At 40.5% G+C, this 27,146-nt stretch overlaps 1 protein-coding gene and 1 long non-coding RNA gene across 3 annotated transcripts in view; one reads left to right on the top strand and one right to left on the bottom strand.

Moving 5' to 3' along the window:
• The first annotated feature begins 12,530 nt into the window (after positions 1–12,530).
• Positions 12,531–14,363, top strand: LOC311099733. 2 transcript variants are annotated; one of them, XR_014609759.1, is made up of 4 exons: positions 12,531–12,768; positions 13,185–13,315; positions 13,404–13,490; positions 13,570–14,363. It is a non-coding gene; the product is annotated as an uncharacterized lncRNA (long non-coding RNA). The 2 variants fall into 2 exon arrangements; XR_014609758.1 differs by having other exon boundaries at positions 13,404–14,363.
• Positions 14,364–16,678: 2,315 nt separating this feature from the next.
• LOC311099951 (volume-regulated anion channel subunit LRRC8A-like) overlaps positions 16,679–27,146 on the bottom strand; it is a 34,728-nt gene continuing 24,260 nt past the window's right edge. The window contains exon 3 of the mRNA XM_084140672.1: positions 16,679–21,480. Coding sequence (XP_083996798.1) covers positions 21,205–21,480 — 276 coding nt within the window. The 3' untranslated portion in view covers positions 16,679–21,204. The remainder of the gene's footprint in view (positions 21,481–27,146) is intronic.

Raw genomic sequence — 27,146 nt, forward strand, 5'->3', positions numbered from 1 at the left:
GTTCCCGAACTGAGGAGAAGTCGCGCAACTTGGGGGGAAAAAAATATGTGCTCTTCTATCGCGAGTGCAATGACATATGAGGGGAAAAAAGTGTTTGTTGTTTGAAGTAATTTCTTTGTTGTTGTAAACGGACATGGCTGTTTCACCATTAGGGATTTCAGCTTTAAATAACTATATTTTGTATCACACATTTCCTAGTACTGTAGATACTCTAGCTGACAGCATGGTTTCTGTCGAAGTAGACTGGTTTGATACTTCAATATGGTAGCAGTTTGTACACTTTAGCGTGACAGTAAAAATGGGAAATCTTGTACTGTACTTGTGAACTTGTATACAGAAATTACGCTACAGCAGGGTTCCCCAACTGGCAGCCCGCAGGCCGAATTTGTTTTTTTATTTGGCGGCCCAAGTTTTGTGAGCAAAAAATAATAATAAAAAAAGTGTGTGTATGTATGTATGTATGTGTGTATATATACAGTACCAGTCAAAAGTTTGGACACACCTACTCATTCAAGGGTTTGTCTTTATTTGTACTATTTTCTACATCGTAGAATAATAGTGAAGACATCAAAACTATGAAATAACTAATATGGAATCATGTAGTAACCAAAAAAGTGTTAAACAAATTATTCAAAGTAGCCACCCTTTGCCTTGATGACAGCTTTGCACACTTTTGGCATTCTCTCAACCAGCTTCACCTGGAATGCTTTTCCAACAGTCTTAAAGGAGTTCACACATATGCTGAGCACTTGTTGGCTGCTTTTCCTTCACTCTGCGGTCCAACTCATCCCTAACCATCTCAATTGGGTTGAGGTTGGGTGATTGTGGAGGCCAGGTCATCTGATGCAGCACTCCATCACTCTCCTTCTTGTTCAAATAGCCCTTACACAGCCTGGAGGGGTGTTTTGGGTCGTTGTCCTGTTGAAAAACAAATGATAGTCCCACTAAGCGCAAACGAGATGGGATGGCGTATCGCAGCAGAATGATGTGTTAGCCATGCTGGTTAAGTGTGCCTTGAATTCTAAATAACTCACAGACAGTGTCAATAGCAAAGCACCATCACACCTCCTCCTCCATGCTTCACGGTTGAAACCACGCGTGCGGAGATCATCTGTTCACCTACTCTGCGTCTCAGAAAGACACGGCGGTTGGAACCAAAAATCTCTAATATGGACTCATCAGACCAAAGGACAGATTTCCACCGGTCTAATGTCCATTGCTCGTGTTTCTTGGCCCAAGCAAATCTCCTCTTCTTATTGGCGTCCTTTAGTAGCGGTTTCTTTGCAGCAATTCGACCATGAAGGCCTGATTCACACAGTCTCCTCTGAACAGTTGATGTTGAGATGTGTCTGTTACTTAATCTGTGAAGCGTTTATTTGGGCTGCAATCTTAGGCTGGTAACGCTAATGAACTTATCCTCTGCGGCAGAGGTAACTCTGGGTCTTCCTTTCCTGTGGTGGTCCTAATGAGATTCAGTTTCATCATAGCGCTTGATGGTTTTTGCGACTGCACTTGAAGAAACTTTCAAACTTCTTGACATTTTCCGTATTGACTGATCTTCATGTCTTAAAGTCATAATGGACTGTCGTTTCTCTTTGCATATTTGAGCTGTTCTTGCCATAATATGGACTTGGTCTTTTACCAAATAGGGCTATCTTCTGTATACCCCCCTTACCTTGTCACAACACAACTGATTGGCTCAAACGCATTAAGAAGAAAATAAATTCCACAAATTAACTTTTAAGAAGGCACACCTGTTAATTGAAATGCATTCCAGGTGACTACCTCATGAAGCTGGTTGAGAGAATGCCATGAATGTGCAAAGCTGTCATCAAGGCAAAGGGTGGCTACTTTGAAGAATCTCCAAACAGTCTCAATTCGTCGGGGCATGGACTCTACAAGGTGTCGAAAGCCTTCCACAGGGATGTTGGCACATGTGGACTCCAATGCTTCCCACAGTTGTGTCAAGTTGGCTGGATGTCCTTTTGGGTGGTGGACCATTCTTGATACACACGGTAAACTGTTGAGCGTGAAAAACCCAGCAACGTTACAGTTCTTGACACTCAAACCGGTGTGCCTGGCACCTACTACTATACCCCGTTCAAAGGCACTCTTGCCCATTCACCTTCTGGATGGCACAATTGTCTCGAGGCTTGAATTTTTTTTTTTTTACCGGTCTCCTCCCCTTCATCTACACGGATTGAAGTGGATATATCAAGTGACATCAATAAGGGATCATAGCTTTCACTTGGTCAGTCTGTCATGGAAAGAGCAGTGTCATGGAAAGAGCAGGTGTTGCTAATGTTTTGTACACTCAGTGTATATCATGAATGTATTGAATTAATGTTTTGTTCAATTTGGAAATTATTTGAATAATTTCCTGCCTGTGTTTTTGGCTGCAGGAAGGTATTTATTTATGGTGTAATGAAAGTAACCATACTGAACAAAAATATAAATGCAACTTGTAAAGTGTTGGTTCCATGAGCTGAAATAAAAGTTCCTGGAAATTATCCATACGCATATTTTACTTCTCTCAAATTATGTGTGGCATATCAAGAAGCTGATTAAGCAGCATGATCATTACACAGTTGCAGCTTGTGCTGGGGACAATAAAAGGCCACTCTTAAGATGTGCAGTTGTCACAACACAATGCCACAGATGTATCACGTTTTGAGGGAGTGTGCAATTGGCATGCTGACTGTAAGAATGTCCACCAGAGCTGTTGCCAGAGAATTGAATGTTCATTTCTCTACCATAAGCCTCCGTCATTTTAGAGAATTTGGCGTATGCCCTCCCAGGCCCACCCATGGTTGCGCCCCTGCCCATTCATATGAAATCCATAGATTAGGGCCTAATGAATTTATTTCAATTGACTGATTTCCTTATACAGTATGAAGTGTAACTCAGTAAAATCTGTTAATTGTTGCATGTTGCATTTATATTTTAGTTCAGTATACATGTACCTTTAAAAAAAAAATTCAACTAACATATAGATAATATAATAGTTCACTCCGTATCTGTAGATGCATATATTGCTCTGAGTCAGTCAAAGGCTTATACTCTTTTAAAGTTTTGGCTGTCATGTCAAACTACCACCTTCCATAGGAGCCTCTGAGATCCAATAGCCTGGTTAAACCAGACTGAACTCAGCACTCAAACAATGGTAAGCACACGTTCAGTCTGGTTTAGCCAGGCTACAATTCTCCATCCTCCAGTTTTCGGTGCATTCTGGAAAGACCTTCTCAAACAACATGCTGTTTTATTTGTTTTTTCAGTATGAAACTGGTAACACAGTATTTGATTGATTTGTAATAAAGTGGTATTTTGTTTGTTGCATTTTCTAATAATCTGTAATTACAATAATTTATGAGCTTGTTTTGACCTCTGTTTCTGCCTCTTCTTTTTGTCCCTGTCCTGTTCTTGGCTTCGATGAGACACACTGGTATTGCATGGTAGATTGATGCATCATTAAAGGCCTTTTATGCTAGATGTTTGTCTTTCATCCCGGGAAAACTGCACAGGGCAGAACTGGGTAGTATTCATTAGTGCACACTGTAGCAAAACGTTTTGCAATGGAAAAACAAAATCAAGCATTCCTTATTGGACAAGTTCAGGTGGTCGATTTGATGAGGGGCATACTGTTTCTGACAAGGAAATGTTGGATTCCAAATGAAAGCTGAATGAGATTGAGAAATTAATTGCAGGGTTTCTACAGTATACAGATGAAGTCGGAAGTTTACATACACTTAGGTTGGAGTCATTAAAACTCGTTTTTCAACCACTCCACACATTTCTTGTTAACAAACTATCGTTTTGGCAAGTCGGTTAGGACAATTTACTTTGTGCATGACACAAGTCATTTTTCCAACAATTGTTTACAGACAGATTATTTCACTTATAATTCACTGTATCACAATTCCAGAGGGTCAGAAGTTTACATACACTAAGTTGACTGTGCCTTTAAACAGCTTAGAAAATTCCAGAAAATTATGTCATGGCTTTAGAAGCTTCTGATGGGATAATTGACATCATTTGAGTCAATTGGAGGTGTACCTGTGGATGTATGTCAAGGCCTACCTTCAAACTCAGTGCCTCTTTGCTTGACATCATGGGAAAACCAAAAGACATCAGCTAAGACCTCAGGGAAAAAAAATGTAAGACCTCCACAAGTCCGGTTCATACTTGGGAGCAATTTCCAAACGCCTGAAGGTACCACGTTCATCTGTACAAACAATAGAACGCAAGTATAAACACCATGGGACCACGCAGCCGTCATACCGCTCAGGAAGGAGACACATTCTGTCTCCTAGAGATGAACGTACTTTGGTGCGAAAAGTGCAAATCAATCCCAGAACAACAGCAAAGGACCTTGTGAAGATGCTGGAGGAAACAGGTACAAAAGTATCTATATCCACAGTAAAACGAGTCCTATATCGACATAACCTGAAAGGCCGCTCAGCAAGGAAGAAGCCACTGCTCCAAACTGCCATAAAAAAGCCAGACTATGGTTTGCAACTGCACATGGGGACAAAGATCATACTTTTTGGAGAAATGTCCTCTGGTCTGATGAAACTCAAATAGAACTGTATGGCTATAATGACCATCGTTATGTTTGGAGGAAAAAGTTGGTGGCTTGCAAGCCGAAGAACACCATCCCAACCGTGAAGCACGGGGGTGCCAGCATCATGCTGTGGGGGTGCTTTGCTGCAGGAGGGACTGGTGCACTTCACAAAATAGATGGCATCATGAGGAATGAAAATTATATGGATATATTGAAGCAACATCTCAAGACATCAGTCAGGAAGTTAAAGCTTGTTCGCAAATGGGTCTTCCAAATGGACCAAGCATACTTCCAAAGTTGTGGCAAAATGGCTTAAGGACAACAAAGTCAAGGTATTGGAGTGGCCATCACAAAGCCCTGACCTCAATCCTATAGAAAATGTGTGGGCAGAACTGAAAAAGCGTGTGCGAGCAAGGAGGCCTACAAACCTGACTCAGTTACACCAGCTCTGTCAGGAGTAATGGGCCAAAATTCAACCAACTTAATGTGGGAAGCTTCTGGAAGGCTAACCAAAACGTTTGACCCAAGTTAAACAATTTAAAGGCAATGCTACCAAATACTAATTGAGTGTATGTAAACTTCTGACCCACTGGGAATGTGATGAAAGAAATAAAAGCTGAAATAAATAATTCTCTACTATTATTCTGAAATTTCACATTCTTAAAATAAAGTGGTGATCCTAACTGCGTTTAAATGTATTTGGCTAAGGTGTATGTAAACATCTGACTTCAACTGTATGAGGATGAACAGAATTCATGACTTTCTTACACACACTGAAAGAGATGATAAATCAAATGAATCATCTCTAGAACATAAATATCTACACATTTGAGCGAATGCCATTCTACACACACACACACACATTCTTTGCTCACTTCAGTGTGCCACTACTAAATGCTCACTCATCTTATTATAGAAATCTAATTGCAAACGTCTTCTGACCAATGTCCTGAAGCGTGCACGCGCACACACACACACACACACACATCTGGGAAATACCAGAGGTGTCCATGTCCCTGGGCTAAATATAACCATATTTAGGTTTGATTAAAAAAACACAGACTTACCTATGACCACACACCAACAGGCCATTTCTGACCCTCTACCACTGAACCCTGTGCTGTGTTGGTCACTTTATCAGATAAAGGAATTAGCCCAGAATGTTTTGTTTTTTTCAGGAGTGAAAGATGCTGAGATAAATAAGCTCTTTCCCAACAATGCAGTAGTACTATAAAATTAAGTCAAGTAGAACAAAAACATGAGAAATAGAAATAAGAAGAACACAAGAATGTAAAGTAAACTTTATACAGGGCCAGTTCGAGGTTCAGTGCCAATACCATATTTACAATGTGCAGGGATACTACGTGTTATGTGTGAGTGTGTAGCTTGTGCATAGTGTGAGTGTGCATAGAGACAGTGCAAAAATAAAAGGGTCAATGCAGTTAGTCCAAGTAGCCATTTTGTCTTATGGCTTGGGGATAGAAGCTGTTCAGGAGCCTGTTGGTGTCAGACATGATACTTCGGTACCACTTGCCCTGCGGAAGAAGAGAGAGAACAGTCTATGGCTTCGGTGGCTGGAGTCTAACAATTTTCCGGGCCTGATATAGAGTTCCTGGATGGCTATAACCTCAAAAGAAGAGAAAGAAATAGAGGAATGACTGCTTATATCCCACCTATTTGCTTATTGTTGTATTTACAGTGCATTCAGAAAGTATTCAGACCCCATGACTTTCCACATTTTGTTATGTTACAGCCTTATTCTAAAATTGATTTAAATTGTTTTTCCTCTCAATCTACACAATACCCCATAATGACAAAGCAAAAACAGGTTTTTAGATTTTTTTGCGAATTTATAAAAAATTAAAATATATCACATTTACATAAGTACTCAGACCCTTTACTCAGTACTTTGTTGAAGTACCTTTGGCAGCGATTACAGCCTCGAGTCTTCTTGGGTATAACACAACAAGCTTGGCACACCTGTATTTGGGGAATTTCTCCCATTCTTCTCTGCAGATCCTCTCAAGCTCTGTCAGGTTGGATGGGAAGCATCGCTGCACAGCTATTTTCAGGTCTCTCCAGAGATGTTCGATCGGGTTCAAGTCCGGGCTCTGGCTGCACCTGAAGGACATTCAGAGACTTGTCCCGAAGCCACTCCTGCGTTGTCCTGTTGGAAGGTGAACCTTCGCCCCAGTCTGAGGTCATGAACGCTCTGGAGCAGGTTTTCATCAAGGATCACTCTGTACTTTACTCCGTTCATCTTTACCTCGACCCTGACTAGTCTCCCAGTCCCTGCCGCTGAAAAACATCCTCACAGCATGACGCTGCCACCACCATGCTTCACCGTAGCGATGGTGCCAGGTTTCCTCCAGAAGCATTCAGGCCAAAGAGTTCAATTTTGGTATAATCAGACTAGAGAATCTTGTTTCTCATGGTCTGAGAGTCCTTTCGGTGCCTTTTGGCAAACTCGAAGCAGGCTGTCATGTGCCTTTTACTGAGGAGTGGATTCCGTCTGGCCACTCTACCATAAAGGCCTGATTGGTGGAGTTCTGCAGAGATGGTTGTCCTTCTGGAAGGTTCCCCCATCTCCACAGATGAACTCTGGAGCTCTGTCAGAGTGACCATCGGGTTCTTGGTCACCTCCCTGACCAAGGCCCTTCTCCCCCAATTGCTCAGTTTGGCCAGGCTGCAAGCTCTAGGAAGAGTCTTGGTGGTTCCAAACTTCTTCCGTTTAAGAATGATGGAGGCCACTGTGTTCTTGGGGACCTTCAATGCTGCAGAAATGTTTTGGTACCCTTCCCCAGATCTCTGCCTCGACACAATCCTGTCTCAGAGCTCAACGGACAATTCCTTCGACCTCATGGCTTGGTTTTAGCTCTGACATGCACTGTCAACTGTGGGACCTTTCCAAATCATGTCTAATATATTGAATTTACCACAATGGAAACAGGATGCACCGGAGCTCAATTTCGAGTCTCATAGCAAAGGGTCTGAATACTTATGTAAATAAGGTATCTGTTTTTAAGTTTTGGTAAATGTGCAAAAATGTCTAAAAACCTGTTTTCGCTTTTTCATTATGGGGTATTGTGTGTGGATTGATGAGGATTATTTATTCATTTTAGAATAAGGCTATGACTTAACAAAGTGGAAAAAGGGAAGGGGTCTGAATACTTTCCGAATGCACTGTATCTAAATATATCGAAAGTGAACAGCATGGTGCCCATGCCTCATATATTGTGTGCAAGACCCGACAAAGATCAATTTGGATCGCTGTCACCAACTAAAACATTAGGAACACATGCTCTTTTCATGACAGACTGACCAGGTGAAAGCTATGATCCCCTATTGATGTCACTTCTTAAATCCACTTCAATCAGTGTAGATGAAGGGGAGGAGACAGGTTAAAGAAGGATTTGTAAGCCTTGAGACATGGATTGTGTATGTGTGCCGTTCAGAGGGTGAATGGTGTGATGGAACATTTTACGTTTGTGCTTTTCTAATAACCAATTTCTGTGTTCATGCAAGTGACTGATTTAACAAATCCTCTCTATCAGTATCTGCAATTTGGCAGTACACCCAGAACCTTGTTTTGAGAACGAAAGGATATCTCTGTTTCAAGGTCTCAGCTTAGAGAGAAGAAGCCTCGTGAGGTATTGGTCTGTCACATGCAAGAACCAGTATTGGTCGGTCACATGAATGAAGCAAACGTTAATGATGAATGATGAATAAGCTAAATCATGCAAATATAACTTGTCTGCAATATATATAAGAGAACTAACGGGACTGCCCCGGAAGAGCTCCTGACAGACGTGTACTATGGTGCATCAAGTTTGCTGGAACCTCTCCAGTTGACTGTTAATAAACAATTATTTAAGATTGTCTTCGAGTGTCCCTGTGTAGCATTTCCACAACAATTTGGCGTCAACAAACAGGATGATTGATTCTGCCTGCTGAGCCTTCCAGTGGGGGTCTGTGAGGAAAACCGGTGGCACATTTTATGAAGCATGAGGGAAATTCCCATCTGACCAAAAGAGGACGAGGACCCGCCCAGACCAGACCCTTACTGTGAGCTGCCCAGGAGGGGACACATCATCCGCGAACAATTGAAGGACACCGCGACTGAATTTCAGTAAGTCAATTTAATTCAAACAGACCGTGGAAATATACAGGTTTAAGGCTAATAGAGCGCATGTGCACAACATAAGCATTAAGAACTATTAAAGTAATTCTTCATTACATTGTCTCTGCTATTCAAGCTTAACGAGGTTATACAGGATTTTTTCCCTTACACCTCCCCGCTTTTGAGACTCAGTCTCAACTCAAGAAAAATCATAGTAAAGCAACATTAACACAAATAGTTAAAAACATAGGTAGATCAAACAGGAGTACATGCTTCATCAGTACACAAAGGACCCAACCAGGGCCCAGCATGGCTCTCCTTCCACGATGACCATCTACTTCTGGGCCTCTACTCCGGACCGGCGTTGGCCCCTTTTTCTCAGGACTCCTTTTACGATTACCATCTTCTCCACAAATACATCTACACATAAATCATTCCATCTAACCCATAACACATTAATTGCTCCATACTAAACATAAACATACAAAAAAAAACGTGCTCAAGTCAAATAGTCAGTTACAAAGAAATGTGTCAAATTTAGAATGACAGTCCTTAGTGCCTAACGTTGGTTCTATCACTTTTTTTAAAAACTTAACGCACACAGATACTGTCAGAATGTACATTTACATTGACATACAGTATATCCATCTTATAAATCTTGTATTAACTTTTCTCATCACGGTCATAATTACAGATCAGTATCTCAATGCATTCTTAGTCTAAATTACTATACATTTCGCAATGTGTAGACCTCCACAAATAAACAATTTTGGACAAGTCTAAATCAATTATGGGCACAGTTGACCACTCACTCTTCTAATATGACTGATCTCACCGAATACATTGCCACTGTTGCTAAGAATAATTCCCCACCGACAGAGTGGACACCTGCAACTTGGTTGGAATCCCTGTTTGGAAGTTGGGGATCCCAAATTGCAAATGGACTGCAGCGTGTTTTTTTTCTTAGTTTGCCTAATTGTGTTATTTAACATGTTGTGTGTGTGTGTGTGTGTGTGTGTATTTATTTTTGATAAATTCACTCCCGTTAATAGAAGTATAACCTTTATTATGATGATAGTATTACCATACTAATTAGATTGTATAACCCAGAATGAAGGGTTTGAAATTATGAAGTGTCTTGTTTTATGTGTTAATTTCCCTTACTTTAATAGAAGTACAGTATATAACTTTTTGATAGCAAACGTTAATTAATTATGAATTATGAATAAGCTAAATCATGGAAATATAACATGTCTGCAGTATATAACAGAACTAACGAGACTGCCCCGGAAGAGCTCCTGACAGACATGGACTATGGTGCATAAAGTTAGTTGGAACCTCTCCAGTTAACTGTTAATAAACAATGATTCATTTAAGATTGACTTCGAGTGTTCCTGTGTAGAATTTCCACGACAATGGGCAAGACAAAAGATTGAAGTGCCTTTAAACAGGGTATGGTAGTAGGTGCCAGGTGCACCGGTTTGAGTGTGTCAAGAACTGCAACGCTGCTGAGTTTTTCACACTCAACAGTTTCCCGTGTGTGTCAAGAATGGTCCACCACCCAAAGGACATCCAGCCAATTTGACACAACTGTGGGAAGCATTGGAGTCAACATCGGCCAGCATCCCTGTCAGGCTTTCGACACTTTGTAGAGTCCGGACGATTTGAGACTGTTCTGAGGGTAAAGGAGGTTGCAACTCAATATTAGGAAGGTGTTCGTAATGTTTTGTACAGTGTACTTTATTCTATTACACGTTTTCCTGGATGATGTGTTTTTGACTTCATAGGACGGAAACATTCTGTCATGCACTCACCAGTTCTCAGGGCTCCAATTTGTTTTCTGGGACTGTGGAAAGTGTAGATGTGGCGAGACTTTATTCTGCTCACTTTTAAGGACAACCTCTCCATCAATCAGAAACACCCCACCTGAGCAGAGACAAAATAGATAGACATTGGTTACTTACTAACCTGGAATCAATGTTTACTTTCAGAACAGTCATGAACCTGTGTCAACTGTGCACGTTGATTGATTGTAACTCAGCTTTACAGGGTAATAAAGACTGAGAACAGTCAATTAAGTGTTAACTGGCTGTGCTTCAGTCTTTACCACTCAGTACTCTTTGACCCACACTTCCCCCTGCAGCCTCCCTGCTCCCTCTCACACAGTGGGAAAGATAACAGTTCAGACACTACAAACAGGTCTGTTTTGTACTTACAGTATTAACCAACCCTTCTGAGGTCACTGTCCCCAATGTCAATAGTGAGACATAATGCAGCACTTTGGTTAATTTTATGTAAATCTTGTATGGGTAATACACCATTACAGGCCAGTTGACCGTCAGTCAAGTGAGCCACATAGCTTTTTTGACAAGTGCAGTAATGAACAGTTTATCATCGTAGGTTGGCTCTCTCCCAACAAAGTCTTGCAGGAGATAGGTACATTTAGGGTATCTCAGACGCTCCATACGTCAGGTGATACCACCTAATAGGGGGAAGGGGGAGTCAAGTTGATACAACTGAGACCATGGTTTGAATTACATACTGTCCACCCTGTAATTCAAAACATGGTTGAGACTGACGAAGTCAGTCGTTCTCAATTTACTTGAACTTGTTTTGAAATCTCAAAAAGAGGAGCATCTGAGATATGCTTTTATCACCAGTCCCGGGTCTTGGCACCAATAAATGCTCCAAAAGGCTACTGAACTGCTTCTACCCATAAGCCATAAGACTAATGAACAGTTAATCAAATGGCTACTCTGACCATTTGCATTGATCTATTTTGTTGCACAGGCTCCATGCACACTCACTGAACTCTACCCACACACTCACACATACTACACTGACACTCCAAAACACACAAACACACTCATACACTACATACGCTCACCCACACAAACAAAACACACACACACACACATGCATATTGATGCCACTCACACACACACACACTCACACACTCTTCACATACACTGCTGCTACTCTGTTTACTATCTATCCTGATTGCCTAGTAACTTTTACCCCTACCTACAGCTACATATTATCTCAATTACCTCGTACCCCTGCACATTGACTCGGTACCGGTACTCCTTGAATATAGCCTCGTTATTTTATTCTGTTACTATTTCCTTTTTTTTTGCTAATCTTTTCTTACTTTTTAATTCTGCATTGTTGGGAAACTGCTCATAAGTAAGCATTACACGGTAAAGTCTACACCTGTTGTATTCGGCGCTTATAAATAAAGGACTGCCCTTTTTATCATAAATTATGTGAAACAGTTCATGGGGTTGATATGAGATGGGGGACATAAACAGAGCAGTGTGTATTATTCAGTGTTAAACTGTATCAGTCGGACTATATGTTGTGTCCATTACGAACTAGCTGCTAAAGGAATTCTTACCTGAATATTGGGTGAATGAGTGGCAGTTCTGTATAAGGCTCATAGGCATGGAGCGTTATTGGAGACGAAACAGGAGCATGAATAGATTATGACCCAGTGCTGCTGACTTACAGGATCTATCTTATAGAGTCTTATCAAAATGTTATCAAAAGTACTGCAAGATAAGCACAAAATCTAATCAAAGAAGCAAGACTTGAAACTCACACTCAAACAAATTAAACCAGAAAGTTGTTTGTATTAAATAGTATTGATATGTTGCAATTACAAAATAAACACACTTTTGACATTTTAATTAAACCAGTTGCATTATACTTAGATAATATAGTCGCATGTCAGGATTACTTCCATGACATTACTAGAATCTACATTATTTAAATCGCGAAAGACAAATAAAGAGTGTCCAACATACTTTCCGTACCTATCCTGCACATGCTCAGTCTGGAGCGCGGCACAGTGTAAAATAAGTGGATCACAATCATTGCTTTTGGCTCTTTACTAATTGAATTTGATATTCCTTTGCCATCCTCCTAAATTTTGTGTAGTCGTCCGCTTATAGTGACGACCACATTATATACCACCTTTTTGATAACACTAGGATTATAACTGTTCACTATTTTACAGAACTGAAATACACCTAATTGTGGTGAATATCTCTGGTCATACTATCCGACGACATCCACCTGCATTTCGGTAAGTAAATCAACAATAGTGATTCCACAATATATAGTTATACATTTAGGATACCTTGTGTGTAAATAATATTTGTCGGTGCTTTGTGTTCAATTAGACTAGCTGCCATTCCAATTGCTACATAGCATAACATGCTAGTTTATCTTCCGGCTAACGTCCTCTCTTAGCTAGGTAGCTACACTAACGTTAATGTAGTTTTGTTGATTCTTTCTTGGCATCTTTTTGGACTGACTCATGTCAATTTTAGGCTAATTTTAGTTGTTAAAGGGTTGAGAGATATCAGAAGTTGCATAATATTAAATGTTCAAACATACTGTGCTAGCTATTGTTTGGCACTAAAGCCTTTAGTAAAGGTTGAGGAAAGAACATTTTAATTTTTTCAAATGTTATGGATTTCTTTCTTTTTTCTTTTTCAGTGATATGAATGTGGGACTACAAAGAGAGAGCTGAATCTGTCTCTACAAGGTATCAGTTACTAAAGCACTACAAATTGAGGCATGGCCATTTTGGGTGTGAAATCGGCCGCATAATGGCAACAATGGACAAGGTATGTACTCAACCTGGTTGTTTAAAGTTGTGATAATTGTGTACAGACTCGTAACTATTTGTCCCTGTGGTCTTTTACACAACGCCAGCATCGAAAAACAAGACCGGAATGCATTCTAAAGGCACTGATTGTGTACCTCAACGAAGAACCTCCAAGTCTTGTAAAGGAGTACCTGGTACTTTTTTTTTTTACTAGTGATGCACTACTCCGCTTTTGATTTGCTACTTTTGCTAATGTTTTTTCCTTTTTGCAAGGACATTGACCTTGGTGCAAAGAAAAAAATGGAGGACACTGTCATTGGAATATACGTCATCAAAAAGGAAGGAGCAGAGCTATTGATCCCCCAGAGGACGTTGGCATCATAGTTGAGGGTGTTGAAGTGCTGCAAGAGTTGGGATATGTTGCATATGCTTGTGCATCGTTGCTTGGCCTGATATACTGTCTGAACTTGAGCTACCCAAAAGCCCTGAAGTACACATTTGAGGTGCTGCAAAGAGTTTTGATGGAGTTGGACGGGAACAAGCTCTCGACAACAGTACAAGTGCTGAAAAACAAACTAATGCAATGAAAATTACATCATACATGGATAAAGGTACTTTGGACTGTCAGAAATACCAAGCAATGGTGGACCTTCTTTTGCACCACTACGCAAACATTCATGCACCAAACCTGATTGACTGAGTTCAATTTAGTTTACAACTGTATATTGTATTTTTGGAATGGGATCAGAGTGCAAAGAAATGTTTTGGTACCCTTCCCCAGATCTGTGCCTCGACACAATCATGTCTCAAAGCTCTACGGAGAATTCCTTTGACCTTATGGCTTGGTTTTTGCTCTGACATGCACTATCAACTGTGGGACCTTATATAGACAGGTGTGTACCTTTCCAAATCATGTCCAATCAATTGAATTTACCACAGGTGGACTCCAATCAAGTTGTAGAAACATCTCAAGGATGATCAATGGAAACAGGATGCACCTGAGCTCAATTTCCAGTCTCATAGCAAATGGGCTGAATACTTATGTAAATAAGGTATTTCTATTTTTAATAAATTAGCAAACATTTCTAAAAACCTATTTTCGCTTTGTCATTATGGTGTATTGTGTGTAGATTGCTGAGGGAAAAAATATTGAATCAATTTTGGAATGAGGCTGTAACGTAACAAAATGTGTTAAAAGTCAAGAGGTCTGAATACTTTCCGAAGGCACTGTATAAGTTGGAAGGGAGTTCCATGCACTCATGGCTCTGTATAATACTGTACGTTTCATTGAATTTGTTCTGGACCTGGGGAAGTTGACAGCAAACAGTTTGGAATTTCCAACACGTTTCTTATAAAAACAAGAAGTGACGCGGTCAGTCTTTCCTCAACGCTTAGCCAAGAGAGACTGAGATGCATAGTATTCATATTAGCCCTCTGATTACAGTGAAGAGAAAGGTGTGCCACACTGTTCTGTGACAGCTTAACTATGCCTTTCTTTGCAGCACTTGACCACATGACTGGACAATAATCAAGGTAAGATAAAACTAGAGCCTGCAGGACTTGCTTTGTGGAGTGTGGTGTAAAAAAAGCAGAGCATATATTTATTACAGACAGACCTCTCCCCATCTTTACAACCATTGAATCTATATGTTTTGACCATGACCGTTTACAATCGAAGGTAATACCAAGTAATTTAGTCTCCTCAGCTTGTTCAACAGCCACACCATTCATTACCAGATTCAGCTGAGGTCTAGAACTTATGGAATGATTTGTACCAAATACAATGCTTACTTTTAGAGATCTTCAGGACCAGTTTATTACTGGCCACCCATTCCAAAACAGACTGCAACTCTTTGTTAAGGGTTTCAGTGACTTCATTAGCTGTGGTTGCTGATGTGTGTGTACATGGACACACATGCTTTGTTTAATGCCAGTTGCAGGTCATAGGTAACAATAGAAAAGAGTAGAGGGTCTAGAGAGCTGCCATGCGGTACACCACACTTTACATGTTTGACATTAGAGAAGCTTCCATTCAAGAAAACCCTCTGAGTTCTATTAGATAGATAGCTCTGAATCCATGAAATGGCAGAGGTTGAAAAGCCATAACACATAAGTTCTCTTAACAGGTTATGGTCGATAATATCAAGGCTGCACTGACAACTAACAGTACAGCTCCCACAATCTTCTTCTTATCAATTTCTTTCAACCAATCATCAGTCATTTGTGTCAGTGCAGTACATGTTGTGTGCCCTCTATAAGCATGCTGAATGTCTGTTCATTTGTTTACAGAGAAATAGCATTGTATTTGTTCAAACACCATTTTTTCCAACAGTTTGCTAAGAGCTGGCAGCAAGCTGATAGGTCTGCTGTTAGAACCAGTAAAGGTCGCTTTACCACTCTTGGGTAGCGGAATGACTTTGGCTTCCCTCCAGGCCTGAGGACAAAGACTTTAATCTCGGCTCAGATTAAAGATAAGACAGATAGGAGTGGCTATAGAGTCAGCTACCATTCACAGTAGCTTTCCATCTAAGTTGTCAATGCCAGGAGGTTTGTCATTATTGATCGATAACAATTTTTCGACCTCTCCAACACTACCTAATGTGCTACAAAATTCTAACTTGCAATGCTTTTCTTTTTTCTTTTTCTTTTTTATGCATGAGTACAATGGCTCACTGTTCATTGTCGGCATTTCCTGCCTAAGTTTGCCCACTTTGTCAATGAAGTAATTATTTAAATAATTGGCAACATCAAATGGTTTTGTGATGAATAAGCCATCTGATTCGATGAAAGATGGAGTTGAATTTGTCTTTCTGCCCATAATTTCTTTTTGGGACATGTAACCAGATCCAGCTGATAACGTACATAGGTGACAGCAGGCCGGGGGTCACTCAGTCATGTAAATGTTGGCAATGGAGTTTGCTATTATAAGGACAAGGGAGACAAAATGTATATCTGGGCAATTCCATGGTAATGGAATTACACTGAGACTCAGATTTCTCACTTTAAATGTATACCAAACAAAAAACATTGATTTCAAAGTTTAACAAACCATATAACTATGCACAATGACTATGTTTAACAATTTCCACAGAACATTTTACAAAAACACATTTATAGGAAGAATTTTGCAGATACAAAGTTTGGTAACAGAAAACTCAGAGATTTTACTGTTAAAGAACTGCACAGTTTTTCCAAATGTTTTTTTTATTATTATATACTGTGTACATTTTTCAAAGTAGTCATTGTGCATAGTTGTATAGTTTGTTAAACTTTGAAATCAATGGTTTTTGTTTGCCATACATTTTAATTCTCCATTGAGAATTGTTTTTCATCAGTAGGGAAGTCTTAGTCATTACAGGAAATAAATACATGAAAAGATAGATTGGTGTTAACATGTTTTACTTTATCATTTATATAATAGTAAAAAAGGAGTGGTAAAACACCTGTCGTGATGGCTCAAATCTTCCACTGATACAAGGGTCGGGGACATTCATCGTTTCTCCACTTAGAAAGCCAGTGTTCACTCATTTTGGCAACAGTGGGCAACAATAATGGTGATGAAGAAGAGATACAGATGGTTGTTATTTGTCTATTCACTTTTGGCACAGGTCCACGTTATATTCTGCACTTAAATGAAACAAGAACAACATTATAGTGCCACCCACTGTGGGTGGCATACAGTATGTGAGCCTGGCATACAATGTGTGGGTTGAGATGAATATGACCATCCAATGATCAAAGAAGATGGAAAGGAACCAAAACCTGGCTGGAACAAAGGCCAGCATAGAGCACACACTCAGGCCCTTACAATGCCAGCCAGCTCTGTTCTAGATTGAACACAAAACAAGAGTAAAAACATCTAAGAAAGATACAGGCTTGTATCAACTGAACTCATTCAGTTGGCTGACTGAAATATGTATCATTGTCCTGTCGACCACCCAAATAAGTATGACTTATAAGAAACAAAAAAATGGTTTGACAAACGATCTGAATTCCCAATACTGAGAGAGCATGCCTTGTCCATGTCCATTTGTAATGCTGCTGAGATATAACTTAACTAATGCCATACTACCATGTCAACCTTTTGCACCTGCACTTTTTGTAGCTAAGCCAAGTACAGTCTATGAGTTTTTCTATAGGTTTTTTACAGCGAGAACCTTTTAACTCTATCATGAACCTTAGCATGTAGTGCAGGGTTTCCCAAACTCGGTCCTGGGGACCCCAAGGGGTGCACGTTTTGGTTTTTGCCCTAGCACTACACCGCTGATTCAAATAATCAACTAATCATCAAGCTTTGATTATTTGAAATCAGCTGTGTAGTGCTAGGGCAAAAAACAAAATGTGCACAAAAAACTATGCCCCTAAACACGTAAAATACATACTCATGAGAAGCATCAATGCTGCTTAGAATATGTTTTGGCTGCCTTGTAAAATACCACCATTCGGTATGCTACCCAAATTATGGATTGAGAATGCCGTTAAATGTCTGGCCATGAAGATTAGGGAAATTATTATATTTTTTATGGTAATACACACAACCGTATAACCGTTTTCTTACATTACAAAATTAAGAAATTGACAGTCAACACTTTCCACTCTGTTAGGCCTACTCGGTGCTCACACAGTGGGGCGTTCCATCCTCACTGGATGCACAAAAGGATTGTCAAAGCAAGGCATGCATCCCATGGAGCACTGAAGACCATTTCTGACCATTTCTATGAGAATTTGAATTTTGCTTGTGAAAGCAAGCAGTCAGTCAATCTGCAGAAACATAATGTTTACATAAAGGAATTTTGGGACGTATACATGTATGTAAAATAACATGCAAAACCGGCACATTGCTGATGGGACATTACAAAAAAGTGACAGGATATGCATAAACCGTTGTGACCATGGCATGACAACCTACCTAAAATTGGGGTTAGGTACAGAGGGGGTAGGAACAGCAGAGGTCTTCCCCAACGACTGATACAGGATCAGATACTATTTCATCTCCCTAATGACTAAGCGCATAATTGAGGGTACTGCAATCTGACCCTAGATCTGTCGTTAAGGGCAACATGTAAAGCCAGATACCGTTCCTACAGTGGCCTGAGTCATCATGTGATCAGACAGAGTATTTTCTGCAGGTTACACATACACGCACTTCCAGGTTCCACTGCTCTGTAAACACTTGGCTGACCTCACTATCGGTCCTTTAACTCGCCTGTTTCCTCTATGGTGACATGCTGGAGTGGAGTGGGGGTGGGGGGATAGATGTTCAATGTGCGTTTAGGGGGGAAAGTCTGTAGTCTTGTTACTCAAAGGTGAAAGTGTTCCCACTGTGTCAAAGGTCAGGCCAAGTACAGGTCAGGACAAGTACAAAACAGATATTCATTTTAGTTTGTTAGGGGGAGGGGCATGGAAAGGACATAAAAAGTTAGAGAGATGAGTTAGATACAAATAGTTAATTAAAAATAATGTTTTAACAGTGTAAAAACAATACATAAGCAGAGTTAGACGTGATACATAACAATAGCATGTAACCATCACCTCAACTGAACAGAAAGAGGCTTACATGAAGAGGGGGGGGGGGTTTATGTGATGCTATAAGGCTGTTAAAGTATGACTAATTATATACATCAATATATATGGCAACAGAATCTCTATTTCCTACTCTGAGTCAGTCAGCACTAACTGTTATCATATTCACCCTTTCAAGCCTGCGCCGCACTAAATCTGTGAATCAATGAGCTCTCCAGTAAAGCCCTGAGATTAAATCCCATGGCACTCTCAGATCAGTTTTGGTTAAGACAGCTCAACCTCATCAATCATAACAGTCCTGTTAAGGAATGACCAGGGGTCAGTTTTAGAAAGTTGTACCTGTTTGCAGTTGTTTCAAAAAGCCTGGAACAAGTCAGAGAGGAATACTTGGACATTACAGTATGTCTGTAGTCAACCACCTATGTCTCGACCAACGATTTATATATACACTAGATGACTGATAGGGGGCTCTGTGTTGAAGCCACTGTACCTCCATCTTGGCACTCCCCCACTGTTATCCAAAATATTGTGGAAGCTAAAGAAATGCATTTATTAATGTCTGCATTTGTTTTTGCCACATGTATTATATTACATACACCTTAATGCATACTTTTATGTGAGCTAAACATACAAATAGAAAATGAAAAAAGAAACATTTTCCTTAAAGTATAATTTTTTTTGAGATGAATAATGTTAAGTACCATTTTTTAAATTATTTTTACGGTCCCTACTACAACAAAATAATTAAATACATGCAATTTTGTAGTTGAAACATTTAATTGAAATACTATAGAATTCCATGCATTCCTATGGAGGACTGCTCCTACTGGGGAGTGACAATATGGCCGACCAGTGTCTTCCAAGCCTCTCAATGGCCAATACATAGCATGAGCAATCCAGGGTTTATATACATCATTGATCTCAACCAATGATTTATATACACACTAGATTACTAATTGGGGGCACTAAAGTTGAAGCCACCATGCCTCCATCTTGGTACACCATAATGCATAATTTTAAATTATATTATTTGCGCTAAACATACAAATACAAAATGAAAACAATTATAAAAACATTTTCCTTAAAGTATACTTTGTCCAATAATTTTTTAGCATCAGCAATCAAGGGTTTATATACATCATTGGTCTCGACCAGCGAGCCTTTGCTCTGGGATCGTTTGCTCCTTTCTGATGCACTCCTACTCTGTGAGCGTTGCTCCATCCATTTACAGCTGGGCGCTAGCCTTTACTAACAAATCCAAAACGGAGACCTTTTCAGAACAGAGCTAGATTCAAAACACCCAGCTGGAGGGTTTTCATTGGTAAATAACATTGCGCAAAAGGGAAATTACATGTAGTAAAATTTTTAAATGAAAATGATTGTGTGAACAAAGATGAATTCCTCTCCCTTTCCTTCAAAGTGAGGCTTCCCTCTCCTTTTAAAATAACTTGGGACAGTTGGTGAGAATAATAATACCATCTCAATGCCTATGCTCGAAACAATTTTACAACAGCTATACATTTGTCTGCATATTTAGCAAAATCATTAATATTATGGTTTTAAATCACACACACAATTTGGGACGTACAGTACAGCACCCAAAAGGTAAGGCCATATTAGTAACATGAGTTGCCTGGCTGGTCTTGAAGGAATCACCTGTGGTGGCAATTTCCCTCTAAATTATGTTGTTTACTCCAAGTCCCTTCGATAAAAGTGTCTCTTCTTCGATATTCCGGCAGAATATATTGCACAAATGTGTACTGTATAAGCCAATGCCGTATCCATGGTAACAGTTTTGGAGTGCAAAGATCTGGGTAATTTTCATTAGGGCACACACTAACAAACGTTTAGCAACAGAAAACAAAAATTAGTGTTTCTTATTGATTGTCCCTCCCTGTTCCAGACCATTTTCTTCCATTTGGTGGCTAATGAACAGGGCCCTGCTTTGGCTGTATTGAACTATTTTTCTGAGTTCAAGGAGTGTGTGTGTGTTTTTATCTTCCCCACATGGGGACACCATGGGGGTACTGCATGGCTTTGTAACTCCTTGTTCCTTTGTGGTCTCTGTCTATACTGAGACGACTCAGTACTAAAAAAGTGCCTCAATCTCAGAGAGGTTTGGTAGTCTGTTAAAGAGCATCTTGTGACCCTAAAAAAACAAATTCAGCCAGTAAAGCCAAGACACCAACCAACCATCCTTCTCCAAACGTACGTCCAGAAATATGGACACCTCTCACCCCTTTCTCCTTCCCGATACCAGTGAAGGCTGGTGGAGGGAGAAATAGGAGGATGGCTTCCGATTTAAAGTGACATCATCCTCCACTGCCAAATACCCCTTCCTCTCTCCAGCTTTCCTCCTCTCCTTAGGCTCTCTGGGGTCTCTCCTCAGACTGGCTCTTTGTCGGCCCTCCACAACTGCTCTTTGACCTCGAGGGGCAGGGTGTTAAAGAGGTCCTCCTCCACCACCAGGCCGCTCCTCTTCAGCAGCCTGCACTCGCCCAGCTCCACGGGCAGGCACTCCAGACGGTTCCCCCGTAGTTCCAGCTGGGTTAGGCCAGTCAGCTCGCCGAAGCGCGAGGGCAGAGTCTGCAGGCAGTTGTTGCCCAGGTTAAGGGTGCGCAGCTTCTTGCACTGGAACAGATCCGGCGGGAGGGATTCGATCTGACAGGGACAAGGAGGGAGAACAGAGAGAGGATAAAAGTTGAAAAATAGGAGAAAGGTTTATGCTCTTGTATTTGTGTATAGTTTAAATCATACACTGTGTACTAATTATTTAATATAAAGAATACATGTATACCGTACAAGTTTCTAGCTTTAAGTTGTGAAAGGAGCTTAAAGTTTAACTTCTCCCCAGTGCATAGTGAACAGCTATATTTTTAAGAGCAGACTTGGCAAAAGAGGAAATAGAGGAAAATCCGTGCATACTGTTCCCGCCTTAGTTATCCAATCAAAAACCAGTCACACACCAACCCATAAGACTTTAAACCAATCAGAAACAAACCAAAACAATCTGCCCTAAAGCAGGGAGGCAATCGAAGACTGGCATGATACCCTAGCCCAGAATCTAGAATCAATTATTAAGGTAGAGGTACAGACATACAGTGCATTCAGAAAGTATTCAGACCCCTTTACTTTTTTGTTACATTACAGCCTTATTCTAAAATAGATTAAATTGTTGTTTTCCCCCTCATCAATCTACACACAATACCCCATAATGACAAAGCGAAAACAGGTTTAGACATTTTTGCACATTAATTAAAAATAAAATACTGAAATACCTTATTTACATAAGTATTCAGACCCTTTGCTATGAGACTCAAAAGTGTGATCAGGTGCATCCTGTTTCCATTGATCATCCTTGAGATGTTTCTACAACCTGTGGTAAATTCAATTGATTGGATTCCCCTCATCAATCTACACACAATACCCCATAATGACAAATCAAAAACTGGTTTAGACATTTTTGCAAAAAACTGAAATATCACATGTACATAAGTATTCAGACCCTTTACTAAGTACTTTGTTGAAGCACCTTTGGCAGCGATTACAGCCTTGAGTCTTCTTGGGTATGACGCTACAAGCTTGACACACCTGTATTTGGGGAGTTTATCCCATTCTTCTCTGCAGATCCTCTCAAGCTCTGTCAGGTTGGATGGGGAGCGTCGCTGAACAGCTATTTTCAGGTCTCTCAAGAGATGTTAGATCAGGTTCAAGTCCGGGCTCAGGCTGGGCCACTAAAGGACAATCAGAGACTTGTTCTGAAGCCACTCCTGCGTTGTCTTGGCTGTGTGCTTAGGGTCGTTGTCCTGTTGGAAGGTGACCTTCGCCCCAGTCTGAGGTTCTGAGCACTCTGGAGCAGGTTTTCATCAAAGATCTCTCTGTACTTTGCTTCGTTCATCTTTCCCTCGACCCTGACTAGTCTCCCAGTCCCTGCCGCTGAAAAACATCCCCACAGCATGATGCTGCCATCACCATGCTTCACCGTAGGGATGGTGCCAGGTTTCCTCCAGACGTGACGCTTGGCATTCAGGCCAAAGAGTTCAATCTTGGTTTCATCAGACCAGAGAATCTTGTTTCTCATGTTCAGAGTCCTTTAGGTGCCTTTTGGCAAACTCCAAGCAGGCCGTCATGTACCTTTTACTGAGGAGTGGATTCCGTCATGTACCTTTTACTGAGGAGTGGATTCCGTCTGGCCACTCTACCATAAAGGCCTGATTGGTGGAGTGCTGCAGAGATGGTTGTCCTTCTGGAAGGTTCTCCCATCTCCACAGAGGAACTCTGGAGCTCTGTCCGAGTGACCATTGGGCTCTTGGTCACCTCCCTGACCAAGGCCCTTCTCCCCCGATTGCTCGGTTTGTCCGGGCGGCCAGCTCAAGGAAGAGTCTTGGTGGTCCAAACTTCTTCCATTTAAGAATGATGGAGGCCACTGTGTTCTTGGGGACCTTCAATGCTGCATGCATCCGCGCCGCGACACAATCCTGTCTCGGAGCTCTACGGACAATTCCTTTGACCTCATGCTTGGTTTTTGCTCTGACATGCACTGTCAACTGTGGGACCTTATATAGACAGGTGTGTGCCTTTCCAAATCATGTCCAATCAATTGAATTTACCACAGGTGGACTCCAATCAAGTTGTAGAAACATTTCAAGGATGATCAATGGAAACAGGATGCACCCGAGCTAAATTTCGAGTCTCATAGCAAAGGGTCTGAGTACTTAGCTATCTGTTTTTTATTCTTTATACATTTGCAAAAAAATCTAAAAATCTGTTTTTGATTTGTCAGTATGGGGTATTGTGTGTAGATTGATGAGGAAAAAATTACTTTAATCCATTGCAGAATAACACTGTAACGTAAAAAAATTAGGAAAAAAATCAAGGTGTCTGAATAATAATAATAATAATAATAATATGCCATTTAGCAGACGCTTTTATCCAAAGCGACATACAGTCATGCGTGCATACATTTTTGTGTATGGGTGGTCCCAGGGATCGAATACTTTCCGAATGCACTGTACATATTTTATAATGACTGATGCATCATGCCCACACTAACACCTGTTATTAATAGTTCAGTCATCTGTTGGGACAACAGCACAATGAGTGCATCCTATATAGATTGTTAATTTAAGCCAATTAGGATCAGAGTAAGCTGATTCACGAGCCTAAAAATAGCCTTATCAAATTACAAATGCTTTTCTTAGCTTCATGCACTGAAGATGTGAAATGGCTGGAGGCGGTTGGGGCTACTCATGCATTGTTGTTCTTCTAGAAAAACTAAAACGTAGAACACTTTAGCACATTGGTGTCCAGCTGCGCGCATCGGGTCCTCGTTAGGGCCCACCTGGGAACAACGTTTTACAAATTACACAGCTCATGTAGGTCGATAATGTGCAAATCGCAAAGCGAAGACTCCGGAGAGGGGGGTAAAAACACAGAACACACCAGAGGGGTTCCTTGTAAAAGGGGCTATTTTGGGATGAATACCACCCTGTTTGAGGACTATTCTCAGTGTGGACAAGGGAGTGCAGTAAAGGGTGATTCCACGTTGTGGGAGCGGAAAATAGTTTTGGTATCTCAGATTGTTTTGGCAATTCTCACATATACATTTTATTGGGAGGAAGGAATGCTTTTTACATTGCTATCACAAACAATTTGTTTAGAAAATCATGATTAAACTGTCATTTTAAGGCCCTTTTTAGACCTATACATGCCTCCTGTAAGACCCTATGATCTGTGAATGTGATAAAGACAACATATTGGTGTCAATATACTACTTATAGTGTACTATAAAATATGGAGTATGTCTTGATTCTGAAATAAAAATTTCACATTCATTTATTCAACACAAAAAATTGAATGGAAAAATGGATTCAGAGAATTCCCTCTGCTGGTGACTTGCTGAATGTGCAATCCTAAATGGGGGCTGTGATTGGTCAATGTCTGCACCCCCAAAGAAATGAAATTAGCATAATAAAAAAATCCCCATACAAATCTGTCAGTTTTAGCTAGAGATATGTTTTTTTGCATTGGATACTCCACCTCCTATGTAACACTTCCACATCTGCGGTGAAAGGTGACGGAGCTAGAGCAGTGTTTGTCAGACCATGAGACATCCCGAAAATCTGTCTTCTCACGAAATCGTCTGTAGCATCCGAACGGTTTAGTCTAGAAACTATTATGACCCCTATATGGAAAGATGACTCTCACGAACATGTACATGTTGGCTTTGTTCTAGGACGCCCACAGGCCTCTCACAAGACTCGTCTGTAGGTCCCCTGGCACCAGCTGAAAACATTTATGGAAGTATATATATATATATATATATATATATATATATATATATATATATATATATATATATATATATATATATATATATATATATATGACTCGTTTCAGGACACTAGGCATATGTCGCACGTCACTACCTCACAGAAGTAGCATTTGAATGTAAACGTCTTTTTTTAATCAAAATGTGTTTTTTGGCAGAAATGCCTTCTGGAACATGTGAACTTTCATGTACCTTAATAACAAACTTGTATTCTATTCATAAATATGAATAAATTGTTAAATTACGAGCCTAGTTGGTTTAGCCATGGAAAAAGACAGAAACCTTCCCACTAGCCATGATTGGCTGAGATAATGGATGGGCTGGACATGCCGGGAGATTAGTTTGGATTGGTCTGCCATGTAGCACGCTTCTGTCTACAACACGAGCTGTTCAGTATGTGTTGACAGTCCTTTCTACCGTGCTGTTTTTGAAAGATATAATGTTAGCCATTGAGAACTACAAAAGTTTTGCTAGTTTTCTCAACAACATTGATGCCCTGAATTTAGCAGGTGCTATCGACAGATCAGTAGGAAAAAGTGAAGGGCTACTTTCTGCACACGCCACGGTCAGTGTGAACCAGAGTGACTTAACACAAAGCTGGCCAAACAAGATGTAGCTACCAACAAAACAGAGTTACAGTGCCTTGCAAAAGTATTCATCCCCCTTGGCGTTTTTCCTATTTTGTTGCATTACAACCTGTAATTTAAATGGATATTTATTTGGATTTCATGTAATGGACAAAATAGTCCAAATTGGTGAAGTGAAATGTAAAAAATAAGTTGTTTCAAAAAAATTTAAAACATTAATAACGGAAAAGTGGTGTGTGCATATCTATTCACCCCCTTTGTCATGAAGCCCCTAAATAAGATCTGGTGCAACCAATTACCTTCAGAAGTCACATAATTAGTTAAATAAAGTCCACCTGTGTGCAATCTAAGTGTCACATGATCTGTCACATGATCTGAAAGGCCCCAGAGTCTGCAACACCACTAAGCAAGGGGCACCACCAAGCAAGCGGCACCATGAAGACCAAGGAGCTCTCCAAACAGGTCAGGGACAAAGTTGTGGAGAAGTACAGATCAGGGTTGGGTTATAAAAAAATATCAGAAACTTTGAACATCCCACGGAGCACCATTAAATCCATTATTAAAAAATTGAAAGAATATGGCACCACAACAAACCTGCCAAGAGAGGGCCGCCCACCAAAACTCACGGACCAGGCAAGGAGGGCATTAATCAGAGGCAACAAAGAGATCAAATATAACCCTGAAGGAGCTGCAAAGCTCCACAGCGGAGATTGGAGTATCTGTCCATAGGACCACTTTAAGCCGTACACTCCACAGAGCTGGGCTTTACGGAAGAGGTGCTAGAAAAAAGCCATTGCTTAAAGAAAAAAATAAGCAAACACGTTAGGTGTTTGCCAAAAGGCATGTGGGAGACTCCCCAAACATATGGAAGAATTTACTCTTGTCATATAAGACTAAAATTTAGCTTTTGGGCCATTACGGAAAACGCTATGTCTGGCGCAAACCCAATACCTCTCATCACCGCGAGAACACCATGGTGGCAGCATCATGCTGTGGGGATGTTTTTCCATCGGCAGGGACTGGGAAACTGGTCAGAATTGAAGGAATGATGGATGGCGCTAAATACAGGGGAAATTCTTGAGGGAAACCTGTTTCAGTCTTCCAGAGATTTGAGACTGGGATGGAGGTTCACCTTCCAGTAGGACAATGACCCTAAGCATACTACTAAAGCTACACTCAGGTGGTTTAAGGGGAAACATTTAAATGTCTTGGAATGGCCTAGTCAAAGCCCAGACCTCAATCCAATTGAGAATCTGTGGTATGACTTAAAGATTGCTGTACACCAGCGGAACCCATCCAACTTGAAGGAGCTGGAGCAGTTTTGCCTTGAAGAATGGGCAAAAAGCTGAGCCAAGCTTATAGAGACATACCCTAAGAGACTTGCAGCTGTAATTGCTGCAAACGGTGGC

The sequence above is a fragment of the Coregonus lavaretus genome (genome assembly GCF_964263955.1).
Source record: "Coregonus lavaretus genome assembly, chromosome: 24".
Taxonomy (NCBI): domain Eukaryota; kingdom Metazoa; phylum Chordata; class Actinopteri; order Salmoniformes; family Salmonidae; genus Coregonus; species Coregonus lavaretus.